The following is a 13,560-nucleotide window of genomic DNA, read 5'->3' on the forward strand; positions in this document are numbered from 1 at the left end:
TGGTTACGCTCTCTTAGAGATCGAAGAAACTCTTAAATATGCATTGGTCATAATTTTTTTTTTAATGAAATTCAGACCCAAGATATTGCTTATAAAAGGTCAATAATGACCTTACTCTATTGTTCAACCTAAAATAAACAATCATAACAAAGAAGCAGAAGTTTCTGAAAAATATCGGCCTTTATTTTCAGTAAACAATGGTGTGTTTGATTCCGTGTTTTCTGTCAGGTGCTAAAGAAAAGAGTTGCAGCTTTTGAGGTTCATAAATACCACCTCCAACAGTATAAATATCTTGCTCCGCTTTCATATTTGAACATTCAGTTACCGGTAATAGCGTTTTAAAAAGAGCTACTGGAGGCAGAATCAGACGAATACAGTTCAAAGTAGCAACCTCTGGTGGACACACTCACACTCACACACACACACACACACACACACACACTATCTCTCCCTATGAAACGTACACAAACAATGTGAAAAAGATCAGAAATAAAACAGCTACAGATTCCAAAAGCTTTATGAAAAATATATTTACAAATAGCCTAAATTTATTACTAATACCCAATGCAACAATTTACATTTTTTTTATCCTAGTTCTATCAAAGGAGCCTCCAATAAATTCCATCTTTATGAAATCTGATGAATGAGGAACACTGTAAAATTGTTAAATACAATGCTCATTGTTTGTTTGGAAAAATATATATATATTAACAGAAACTAAATAAACAATGTTTACTGAACATTTTAAAAGTATTGCAAAAGTGATGCATTATACACAGAAAGAACAGCACAACTGAATACCACGGATTTCAGGGAGATATTACATTTACAAGTAGACTTCCATGACTGTCATATATGAATATCATGGAACTGACCAAAACAAACGGTTAAAAAATAGTTGTTGATATGATTATCCCCAGGTTATTTTGAAGAGATTCAATGTTTAAAATAATATTTTCTATGACTTCTATTCCTTCTGTTTGGCCCAGCAGACAACATGAAAAATATGAAAAGAAACAGTCAAACATCCTACTGACTGGCTGATTACAATACTGCAAAATGACAGCATTACTGCAGAAGTACAACAGTTGCTTTGATAGGCATCTAGAAGAAAAGGTCAAGATTCCATTTCATCTCCGTCAAAGACTGGAGGCTCAAAACTGACCACCTCTTCATATGTCTGACCTGAGCAGGAACAGAGAACAAACAATAAAGGTTATGATTGCAACATACATTAAAAAAATCTTCAAGTCTATATTCAAAAAAGTAAGTGACAGTTAATGTGTTACTAACTGGAAATTAATAAAATGAAAAATACCTTAATATAAATATATATATTTTTTAAAACTAATATATATATATATATATATATATATATATATATATATATATATATATATATATATATATATATATATATATATATATATATATATATATATATATATATATAATTTTTTTTTTTTTTTTTTTTTTTTTTTTTTTACAAAAGCACAGAACAAAATGACAAAAAAAATAATTACAATTAAAATCACTATAAAAATAAAACCTAATTCTATTAGTAATAGTAATGTTTTTTTTTTTTTAAATAGTTAATGACTATAATCATAGTATAATAATATATTAGTATCAAATTAACACTGGTTCAGGGTGGGAGGATGTGGTTTTGGAGGGAGAGTGTGTTGTTGATGGGATGGGTTGGTCTAACTCAGTGAACTGTTAAAACTGCTTAAAGCACTAGTAACTTGTGCCGACTGGCATTATTTGTATATAAACGGACCAAAAACCCTTGACTCACGTTTCCACTCTTCAATATCAAGCTCTCGGCTCTCAAAGCTCTGGTCAAAAGGCTCTGCCTCAGGTTCATCATCTGGGTCATGGTACTGGGCAAAGTATGGGTGAGCCAGAGCCTCCGCCGCTGTGATGCGCTTATCGGTGTCCAAAACCAGCATCATTTCCAGAAGGTCCACAGCTAAAACAAAGAATCAAGTATTTCGGCAAAATTAAATATATATATATATTAAATGTATATCTCTAAAATATTTAAAGTAACCTACAAAATCAACAAAATGCACTACATAAAAAAAATCCTACAAATTTTGCAAGGACATATTACATTTATCAAATGTGACAGTAAAGAAAGGTTACAATGTTAGAAAATACTTCTATTTCAAATGAATGCTGTTCTTCTGAACTTTTTGTTAATCAAAGATTCATTGCATTGCTAATCACAGGAATCTTTTTTAAATATGTTTATACATTCTTTTAAATTGCAATCATATTTCATAATTTTACTGCTCTTACAGTATTTCTGATCAAATAAATGCAGTCTTCTCTCGCCAAAACATGACAGTTTTACCTTGTGGATTAGCCCCGATAAACACTTCAGCAAAATTCCTCTTGGGCATCTGAGGAAGGGAGTTGATGTAAGTACGAGCCTGTGGAAACAGACACTTGAATCATGAGCAGTCCAGAGTTAATCAAATAATGTCACTATCAATGTATCAGCTATGTTCATTTAAAGTTATCACTACAATTAAGAATTGATCTTGTTGGTAATTCATGACTTGATCACTATGAAAACTTCTTGTGTTTTGCACATATATTGCGAACACTGTGAATCCTAACATTGTGCTGTTAGCATGCAGTGCCATTTGATTAATGCAGCAAACAAACAGCTTCAGAAGCCAGAGGTCTGTGTTGTGCTGGTGATGACAGACAGTGATTTCAGCTCACGTAGATCAGTGAATAACTTCACGACAGCTCAGCAGCAAGCAGTGAGAAAAGGAGAAAGTGGAGAAGATGGTGGAACTGCATTGGGTGCAATCGATTTTCACTATTACATTTGCTTACATTCTCTACATAAAATAATGTTTTAAGCCGACTTGAAAATGTTCTAATGAAGTGAGAGTGGGTTTTCAGTCCAGTGTTGCTATTTGTATCACTCCGCTTTTCTGAGTCTTCGATGTTAAATTGTGCAGTGTAAGTGGATTTTTTTTGGAAGTCAGCGTAGCACTATTTTCTCTAACTTCAGGAAAACTCAGACTGGGGTTTTTCACACCAGTGAGCTGGAAACTGGAGAGATTACAGAAGGCTGTGTTTACTTGGGCCATACAAAAGCACTCTTGATTGTGTGATATTGCTTTGTTATACGTTAGTAGGACTTTTTTTTTAATTCTTCTAAATGCAGTCTGTATTTCCAAAGGGAGGTCTGCTCATTAAAGGGCATGAGGGGTATTCTGCAAACAGGGCTGGGCGACCGCGAGCTCACCTCATGGCTAGGCATCCTGCTTATTAGAGAGGCAGGTGGAGTTCCTGTAAGTCGCATTATCTGTTGAAGCTGGTTTATATCTTTGAAGGCCGGGTCAAGGAGCGCACGGTGAACAAATTTAGTTTAATGCATATTTATCATATGTTATCTGGACTTTATATTGTGGTTCACCACTGCTCTAGGGAGGAAGACAGGATCTAACACAGAGGGAGAAGGAACTGGCATGCAAATTGTGTTCATATACAGCAGAGAGGAATGTCATGCTTTGGATAGGAAGAGATTTTGACAAGGATTAGAATCAGTTCAGAAACACATGAGCAGAGCTGGAAGACAAAAATCAGGCATGTCAATTTCAGTTCAGATGTCATGATTCAGTCCCAAACAAAACTTCAAATCAGTCCTTCATCTAAAAGTTTAGTTAGAGAACACTGGAAAAATATTATTTTTAATAGCGACAATCAACACACTTTTTTCTGTTGGAAAATCCAGCTTACACCATTAACTGTATTCATTAAATTCATTTAAAAAAAATGACTGTAAAGATATTTATAATACTACAAAAATATATAGCAAATAAAAAAAAAAAAAATTTTTTTTCTTAATATTCAAAGAATCCCAATCCAGCCTGGAGGAGATAAAAGCTATGACAGCTGCCAGCTTAAAATGGATTTTCCACTTTGAAAATCAACACAGACGAGCATTTTTAGCAAGTTCATACTTCCTAAATATATCAAACTCACAGACTCCGATGATATTTTCATTAACAGCTCAGGTCCTGGAGTTCCAACCAGAAGCATAATAAGCTTCAACTGATCGATGTCTAGTAAAATAAGATGAAGGAAAACTACTGTGGCTCACCGAGGAACAGGCCACAAAAACGAAGCAGGAAATGCATCTGTGGAAAGGCGAGCAAGCTAGTAAAAATATCACGGGTTGAATATTTTCAGCCTGGCCAGCAAAAGCAAGTCAGAAGTAGTTGCACAGGTGAGAGGAGGAAAATATTTGGAAAGTATTTCTGTTCCATGGGTTGTGGAGCCAGATGTATTTAGAGTGGCAGTCATTCAAGATACAGAGTGTCAAATGTGCAAAGCCAGGGGAGAAAACACAGCAAGAGCTGAAACCTGAAAACATTTGTCAGGAAATTAGGAGTGAGAAAGAGAGAAATAGATGTCATTTCCTGCGGGGCAGTTTATTGCATTCTCATAATGATGGATGAAATATTCTTCAAATCACTGTTGCGTCTTGTGGGGCAGCTTGAAGGCAGGGCTTAAGCAAAGGGACAAAAGTTCAGTTTAAGACAAGAGGCAGACAGACCTGCCAGCTTCTGCCATAGCAGAAATACATGCTGCAAGGACAGAGAAAGAGGAGAAAAATAAATAATAAACTGTAATGTGGTATTAAAAAAAACATACATAATTTGTATACGTTTAAATCAAAATGAGAGCAAATACGCACTTAAAAATCAGGCATTTTCTGGCTTGGAGCCATGGTGCAATTTATAAAGAGTGTTTTGCAAGGCAGTGAAGGGGAAATGAGAGGAAAAGGATACGATCTGTGCCAGGGAACAGAGTCCTGCCTGTCAACAGCTCAGCCATGATGCAGCCCACTGACCAAATGTCCACTGAAAAGAAATCAAGAAACAAAATTAGTGGAGGCAGCAAGCACATGTTCCCTCTCTCATGTCCCGACCCAGCTGTCTTGTCACAGAGGGCTGTAAAAATGGCATGGATCAGCAGTAACAATCCAACCTTTGGCTGATTATCATGGGCTAGTCAGCTTGTTTGGTAGTTGTTTTACCTATGCTACCATTCCAACATTTGGGGTCAATAAGAATAAAGAGTTTAATAGGTTTATTCAGAACAATGAATTAACTCAAAAGTGACCGTAAAGACATTAACACTGTTGCAAAAAAAAACTCATGTTTTCAACATTAATATGATTTAAAAATTGTTACCTGTCATGTTGTAGTGCATCCAGTTAAGCATGATCTCTGGAGCACGGTACCACCTTGTGGCCACATACCCTGTCATCTCATCATCTGTGTGTCGAGCCAGACCAAAGTCAAGGATCTGAGATACAACAAAGAGAAAAACTGTCATTATTATTTACAGAATTTATTGAGTAACCACATTATAAGCAAAAGTATAACATCTATAAAACAAAAGAAAATGACATACTTTAAGTTCACAGTCTTCATTTACTGCCAGGTTACTGGGTTTCAAGTCCTGGGAAACAATTAGTTAATATTACTTATCAGTTTCTTTATACTGCTACAACAAACAGTTTTAAAGAAATATTTGCAGCTATTTATGAATTTAATATATATAGATGTAACATCTTGCACTTAAATTTACACTTTTAAACTAAAAATGTATTCAAGATCATAAAAACAAATAAAAATGCTTATTTTTTAAAGCGATATGAACTCAAACATGAACAGTTTAAAACAAAAATAAGTTATGTGAGCTGTAATGCAAACTCTTTTCAAGATGGACTACTTTCACATTACCAATGTGACTTTTGTGGAACTTTTTTTTTTTTTTCATTCTTTTCTAGAACTAATTTCTAGCTTTAGTCTTTGCACAACAACAGGCCTGAACATACAACATGGTGATGCCAGGGAGAATTGGCTCCACGGGGCAACACACACTTTTCTGAGGGGACAAAAAGTCTGCAGGCCATTTCTCATAAGCCTGAATATATACTTACCCTGTGAATTATGTCAGCCGAATGGATGTACTGGTAAAATAAAATAAAAGGAAAAATAAAGAGTTAGGCTATTTGAGAGAATCAAATTCCAGAGTAAGTCTTTTTTATATCAGACTTAAGAGATTTCTGTTTGTGATCGTTACAGAATTGAAAAAGGGTAGTTTCACCTTCAGCCCTCGCAGGATCTGGTAAATAAGGAACTGAACATGATCATCAGTCAGCTTCTGACACTTCACAATGTTATTGAGGTCAGCACCCATTAGATGAGTCACCAGGTACCTGCAGAACAAGAATATTTAACCTGGTATTGGGAGTGACGGCATAGCCTGAAATGTATGGAACATTTAATTCTGTTTTGATAAAAATCCATTAATCTTGTTTCTGCTTTGACGGTTGACTGTGCTCTAAAGTGAAACAACAACTTAAACTTTGGCCATGGAGGAACTGCTGACTACTGTCAACATCAAGATATTTATGCTTGCATGTCAGTAAGATTTTTTGTTTAAATAAAGGATGCATTAGACTGAGCGCAAATAATTGATAGTAGTAAAGACATTTACATTGTTACAATAGAAGTTCTTTTGAACCTTGATCCTAATAGAAAATGTCTCTAGAGTACCAAACTGAATTATTCTTGAAGGATGATTTCCTTGATTTTGCTGATTTGAAACCGTACTGACCATTGAACCTGACCAGCCGCTCACAGTATATTCAGTCACATAATAATCATTATAATCTTCAACCTATTAAACGAACGCCTCAATGGTAACAAACGGAGTCTAAATAAGCACTGACTCTTAGCAGGAAGGTGGAGCTACAGGTCAAACCGAGCAACTGTGGTGACACACACAGCAGAGCTTAAAATAAACCCTACTTAATCCCAGAAACACTCTCCACCCAACAAGCACACTCTGCATTAGAGATAATCAACAAATACATCCAACCCCCACAAAGATTTGGGGAGAAACAGATTAGAGCCAGTAAACAAACATACATCTCTTCTACTTGCGAAGACAAAGTGCGAATGCCCTTCGTCAGGTTTATTTTTGGCAGTTGAATCGATGTAAAGTCACCACAGCATCTGGTTTTATAACCTGGCTGTGTCCTTAGCATTCCCCACTATCCCACGGCTGCTAGGCTGGAGCCAGGCAGCACAAAAAGCTGTCACTGTGGAAACCTGAAGCTCCATAAAACCACAAGAGCCCGAATACATGCTTCTAGTCATGTAACAAATGGCACAATATAAATAATGCATTAATCCGTTTATTGTATGAGAAATTAGCGCTGAACACACAGGAGTGATTATATTAAAGCTGTACTAAAGGACGGGTGATGGCACATCAAAACCAAATCACTCTAATTGTAATAAACACAGCTGTCTGATGTGGTGGGAGTGACGCACCTTCAGTTGCCAGACAAACACTTTCTTTTTCTTATTTAAGAATGTATACTACCATTCAAAAGTTTGGGGTCGGTAAGACTTCTTTGAAAGTCACTCATCAAGGCTACATTTATCATTTGATCAAAAATCCAGTGAAACAATATTACTGTGAAATCATTACGGTCTATTCATTTACAGTCATTACTCCAGTCTTCAGCGTCACATTCTACTATGCTGATTTGGTGCTTAAGAAACATTTAGTATTATTATCAATGCTGAAAACTGTCATGCTGCATAACATTTTCATGAAAACGGTGATGCATTTTTTTTTTCCCACATTCATTCAGGATTGTAAACAGACCGTTCAAAAACACAGCATTTATGGACTCACACATCATTAAACTCCTCCAGGCTGGTGGCGGGCGTGAAAACATCCAGCAGGCCGATCACCTGCAAGCATAATGTGCAAAGAACACAAATCAGAAACATTTAGTACAGCGTGTACAGTCTTGCATTAAGATTTCCTTACATAACCTCAAAGGGAAATCTAGTATTGGGCAGTTATAGAATTCCCCGAATAAACCATTTCAAATAAGAAAGTAATTGCTATGTTTTAATACGGGTTTCATTCTTACAGAGAGAATAATGGCTAAATCGAATAACAGAGGAGAGCGGTTCAAAATTTGCTGCAGTTTTCAAGGATACAGCGAGAAATATTATGTTCTAGAATCCCTTGAGCAAACAATAGCTCAGTGACAGGGCTTGATTTAAGGGTATAATAACCCACATTTCCAATTGCACATCACTGCTATTTACTGTAAACATCCTATTATTGGCCTATTCTATTGTATAATTTCCAACAATAATTTTTTTATTCTGAATAATGTTGGGGGACTCAACAGAATTTTATTTTTTTTTTTTTTGTGCAGTAACTTGTTAACATCTTATTAATTTAGATATTCTAGGTCGCCTTATTCACTCATGGTCATCATGTTGCCCCATAGACCTTAATAAGGTTAGAAGCCATATTATAATATTTGGATGAACTAAGCCTTTTAACAATTGGGATTACCATCCGCTCCTCTGCATATTAGACTTGTCAGGTTGATAATCCCTTTGATCCAAACTCACATTCTCATGTTTCATATGCTTTAGTAGTCGCAATTCCCTGTAGGTCCGCTTGGCATGGATGATTGATTGAAATGGCCTTGACAGCTTCTTCACGGCAACCTTCAATCCTGTCTTTTCATCATATGCAGAGCTGAAACACACGATTCAATCATGTTGTCACACTTCACTTTGTTGCACAACTGAAACTCCAACATGCTACAACAAGACCACACAAAGTTAAAGACAGTTGGAAGTAAAAGTCAACATAAAAGGCACTTATTTAACTTGCCATACATTTCAGACCGAAACAAAAACCCACCAGATTCTCACTTCCTCGTGGAAATAACTACCAAGGTTTATAGAAGGAACTAAACAGTAAAAAGTACCTATTGCAACCAATCACAAACTACTAATTGTTTAAGAATTTGTCACAGAATGACCGATACAAGCTTTGCAGTAGTCCAAACAGTGAGGGTCATGATACAACCTTTTAAGAACCATAGGATATTGTACATGTATAACTTGACTGAGAGCTAGCTAATAGATCTTTTTAAAGAAAATCTCAGTGCTTCCCTTTTTTGAATGCACTGCATGAGCTGAGAGACGAGCCCGGCACTTCAAACCCTGTGCAATCTGTTCATCAAATATTCAATTAGCCTGACACAATAAGGGAGCCCATGAAATATAATCTAGATAGCATGGTTGCCTAGCATTCGCAACTTCCAACAGTCACTTTGGTGCATAAACAACCTGTCTGCCCGGAGTAGGAGTAATTTAGAAAATGAGCCTGGCCTTCAAACACCTGTCTGTTTAATATCACAGAGACCCTTCTGAAAATCATTTGCAAACATTAAAGAGTGGGATAAGGCTTGTTTTGAGTTAAAGGAAGAAACCAAAGAAGTATCTCAATGTGCACAAACATGACTGGTTAAAACAAGGTCACATGTCCTCAGAAAAACATATTTCCTCTTTAATACAGAAATCAGGCTGATACCCTGAAAACATTGCGTGACATTGCATAGAAAATGTGTTTGCAGAGGGCCATTACAAAATAAATAAATAAATAAACATCAGCACAAAACCATCAACAAACTTCCTCATTGCAGCTAAATTAACCAAACGCGCATTCCAGAGGAATTAATCACGAGATTAAGATAACAAAAAGATAAACCCAGTCCTGGGTGTAACGACAAGCAAACGACAAAATTAAGTTCTAGGACCCACTGACATCGGTCTTGAAATTACAAGCAGCTCTGGCTGCGTTTCAAAAGCTCTCGAGTTTCCTACAAAGACAGCAATTTTGCGCATCAAACGGCAGCTGCCTTCTGTTCTGGGACACAGGCATGATGCATCATCTGTGGGGTGACCTCATTCAGGACAGACCCCGACAGATGTCCGCATTAAGACCACACTACGCCACGAAGTAGGGCGAATAAAAAAAAGTGTGTTCTGTTTCATAAATAATAAACAACTTTGTAGGACATCGCGTTCATATCTTATTTGAATCGCTAGTTACAATTTAAACCCGTGTATCTTATTGCATATCCACCGCAAAGATTCATCACCTTGCAACTAAAGTGGCATACGTGCGTGCGTGCGTGCACGCGATCTGGCTTTATAGCAACATACGCGGCTTTAAATGTTTAGAAAGCGTAAATTAGACACGATAGAACACTTTGCAACAATATAAGCACTTTTAACCCGCTTTTTATAACTAGTAATCCCTCTTGCATAACAAACTACGGACTTTGGTCTTGTTAGCAAGTTTGCTAACGCAGTGCAATGCTGTACGGGCCCGTAAGAATGAATGGGACACATCGTTCCGCCATCGAAACAACAGATAAATATTTACCAAACAGTTCCGTATGCACCAGAGCCGACGGGAGACAAATTCTGATATCGCACAGGGACCTCCCATATTGTCTTGTTGACCTCCTGTCGATGGAAAGTAGGTCTTTCTTTCTGCGACATGCCTGCAGAACGAGCGCCCGAGGCGAGTTGAGACTTCTGCTTTCCCTGGTTTGCCTGCCTGTGATTCAAGGTGGTTGAGTTGTCGTGCAACAATCAAAAATGGAAAGTAAACGACCGATAAAGTCGACGCACGCGGGTACTAAAGAACGAATCACCTCGATGAGTTTAGTTCATGCCAGCCAGCGGCGGATATTCTTGAAATGTGATTGACTGAGAAGTTGCTCGGTTCCGGGTCGCGGTGGTTTCGAGCACTATCCCGTCTGCGTCTCTCCCTGCTACAAATGAAAGTCACCGCAAAAAAAAAAAAAAAAAACCTATGCGAGTTCCCAAGCGCGCCCCCTGCAACACATTTACACATTACACAGGAGGCAACACAGAGATTGCTGATGTACTGCAAAGCTTTATGCAACGTTTAATGCAAGTCTCTGAATTCAATATTTATACCACCCTAAACGTTTTGGGTGGTTTGAATTTTACTTAACTTTAATGTATAATAATATTTTATTATAGAATCATGATGAAAAAAGATATATAAATATAGCTACAGAATGCAGTAATGAGCTACAGAATGCTCATTACTGCATAAATGAAACATGCAGATTGAACCTACTATACAAAAAGTTTTACAGTTAGGTGCTCTTAAGGACTGGCAGAAGGGGTCAGAGGTCATATTTGCCATTGGCATCTGGGTTATAAAGGTCAGGCTACGTTTTTCTTCAGTAAATCTGTGAAGGAAAAATGGTTTGACTTAGCACTTAAAAGTCAGCAAAATAGCATAATAATTATTCTTTGTAAATGAACATCACAAGTGTTACCCATCACAGTGGGCCTTACCCTGCATGACTGCAGACCTGGATCTTCTCAGAGGAAGAGGTTGATAGAGCTGGAAGATGGGCTGGTTTCCTGTCAGGGAGTAAAGAAAAACAAGAAAAAACTAAACAAGATATGTTTAATTGTAAAGTTAAGAGCCATGAAAGCTCATTAGCAGTGTGTTGTCTGTCACTACAGAAACCAGGACACTTTCACATTGGGATGTAATAATATCTAAGCATGCTCAAGGAATGTGTGAAATGCAAAGAAATCCAGGCCTAAGAGAATATAAATCTGAATTCTGGATGCTGTGTGACGGCATGGCAGTGCTAAAAACAAATGTCGCAGTTCTGTTGTTGTTTAATTTTTTATTTATTTGGTACTGTCATTTAAATGTCTTCCATACCGAACAACAGTGCAATATCCAAATCCCTTTTTACCCATTCAGATCCTACACACATTTCAATGGATATCACTTTCTGTGTTTTTAATGTTAATTTTAATATTTAATAATACAATTTAAATAAATATTTTGGTTAACAACAGTAACATTCAAAATAAATACAGAATTACAACCAGTAAACTATATTTTAAAAATTTAGCAGAAGTTTTCTCAATACAAGATATGTGTGTATGAATTGTAATAATTATAAATTTATTTAACTTGTTTTTTGGCCATTCAAACAGCCCCACAGCATGAGGCTGCTACCAGCACACTTTAAAAGTTTTGGGATGGTACTGAGCTGGTTTCCTTAAAACATGATGCTTAGAATTGAGGCTCATCAGACCATATAAGCTTCTCAGAGTCTGAGGGTCCTTTAGCTGCTTTTTTGTACATTTTTTGTAAAGCATGTTTTTATTTGTTTTAACTGAAGAGAGAATAGATTTTGGCCACACTGCCATAAACACTGGATCGACAGAGTGTTGGAGTGGATTTCTCCTATCTCCATATATGATCATAGAGCTCAACTAGAGCAACTATCAGGTTATTGGTCACCACACTAACCAAAGCTTCTGTGACGCTTTCATTGTGGCAGAATTTTTTTTCTGAACTCTTTCACAGATGTGTTGCTTGACACAAACCTGTTTCTGAGCTCTACAGGCAGTTCTTTTGACTTCTGTGCTTGGTCTTTCCTCTGCTATGCATTATCAGCTGTTAGACCTTTTATTAATACGTGTGCACCGTCCTAAATCATACCCATTTAATTGAATTTGCCACAGGTTAACATCACTTGAAATGTAGTAACACCTCTCTCACTGAATTGAGGAATTTAGTATCACATATGAAACTCACTACTTCCTCTTATTATTCTATCCCCTCCTCTATTATAAAGGATGTTTTTGATGTAGTCGGCCCCTCCATTCAGGTCATCTTAAATATATGTCTCTACATGTAAGCATGTGGTTGTCCAACCCCTGCTAAAAAAACATGATCTCAATGTTAAAAGCCTAAACTACTACCATCCCATTTCTAATCTTCCTTTTATTTCAAAAATTTTGGAAAAAGTTGCTCCCCTTTTTGACCACTCACAATATACTAGAACATTTTCAATCAGTTTTTAGATCACTTAATAGCACTGGAACTGTTCTGCTCAAAGTATCCAATGATCTTCTCCTTACACTAGATTCAGGTGATAATGCCATCCTGATTTTATTGGATCTTATGCCGCCTTCGACAATATCGATCACAACATCCTCCTTACTTGCCTTGATCAGCAGGTGGACATTAGGGAGACCGCATTACTTTGGTTCCGTTCCTTTCTCAATGATAGGACTTTCTCAGTATCTATCGGCAAGTTCTCCTCATCCTCTGCTTCTGTTTCAAATGGGGTCCCTCAGGGGTCCATCTTGGGTCCTATGCTTTTTAGCTTGTATATGCTCCCACTGGGTGACATCATAAGGAAGCATACCATCTCGTTTCATCTCTATGCAGAAGATTCACATTTGTACTTGCCTCTAAAATCTAGGGATTCTATACAATCTCTTCTGGCCTGTCTTGAAGACATCAAAACTTGGATGGTTAACATCTTTCTCCAGTTAAACAGTGACAAGACAGAAGTGATTATTTTTGGTTCTCCCAAGGCAAGATGCACTGTGGTACAAAATCTAGGTAACTTCACCCCATTTATCAAACCTTATGCCAGAAATTTGGGTGTCATTCTTCACTCAGAACTCAGAGAATGATTTCTCACCTTAAGTCATTCCTATCTTTTAACAGTCTTGAGAAAGTTATCCATGCCTTTATTACATCACGGCTGGATTATTGTAATTCCCTCTACTTTGGCCTTCCACAATCATCACTTAGACA

The 13,560-nt window shown here is 37.0% G+C and overlaps 1 protein-coding gene across 2 annotated transcripts; it reads right to left on the reverse strand.

The window, feature by feature from the left end:
* Positions 1 to 161: 161 nt before the first annotated feature.
* Positions 162 to 10,763, reverse strand: LOC128018668 (mitogen-activated protein kinase 14A). 2 transcript variants are annotated; one of them, XM_052604339.1, is made up of 13 exons: positions 10,598 to 10,763; positions 10,324 to 10,500; positions 8,493 to 8,622; positions 7,753 to 7,811; positions 6,148 to 6,259; positions 5,981 to 6,010; positions 5,449 to 5,496; positions 5,226 to 5,340; positions 4,821 to 4,892; positions 3,272 to 3,351; positions 2,360 to 2,438; positions 1,799 to 1,972; positions 162 to 1,185 (listed from the first exon to the last, which is right to left on the reverse strand). In XM_052604339.1, the coding sequence occupies exons 2-13, from the start codon at positions 10,440 to 10,442 to the stop codon at positions 1,118 to 1,120; spliced, it is 1,086 nt and encodes a 361-aa protein (XP_052460299.1). In that variant the 5' UTR covers positions 10,443 to 10,500; positions 10,598 to 10,763; the 3' UTR covers positions 162 to 1,117. The 2 variants fall into 2 exon arrangements, with proteins under 2 accessions (XP_052460299.1, XP_052460298.1); XM_052604338.1 differs by lacking the exon at positions 3,272 to 3,351 and adding an exon at positions 4,012 to 4,091 and having other exon boundaries at positions 10,324 to 10,750.
* Between the last annotated feature and the right edge of the window lie 2,797 nt (positions 10,764 to 13,560).

This window comes from Carassius gibelio, chromosome A8, assembly GCF_023724105.1.
Source record: "Carassius gibelio isolate Cgi1373 ecotype wild population from Czech Republic chromosome A8, carGib1.2-hapl.c, whole genome shotgun sequence".
Classification (NCBI taxonomy): Eukaryota; Metazoa; Chordata; class Actinopteri; order Cypriniformes; family Cyprinidae; genus Carassius; species Carassius gibelio.

Coding starts and splice junctions, on each gene's coding strand:
- LOC128018668 (XM_052604339.1), bottom strand. CDS start 10,442: ATGTCGCAGAAAGAAAGACCTACTTTCCATCGACAGGAGGTCAACAAG. Junction 2,439..3,271: donor GCAGGATGCCTAGCCATGAG/GTGAGCTCGCGG, acceptor CTGTTTCCACAG/GCTCGTACTTACATCAACTC. Junction 1,973..2,359: donor TATCGGGGCTAATCCACAAG/GTAAAACTGTCA, acceptor TCTTTGTTTTAG/CTGTGGACCTTCTGGAAATG.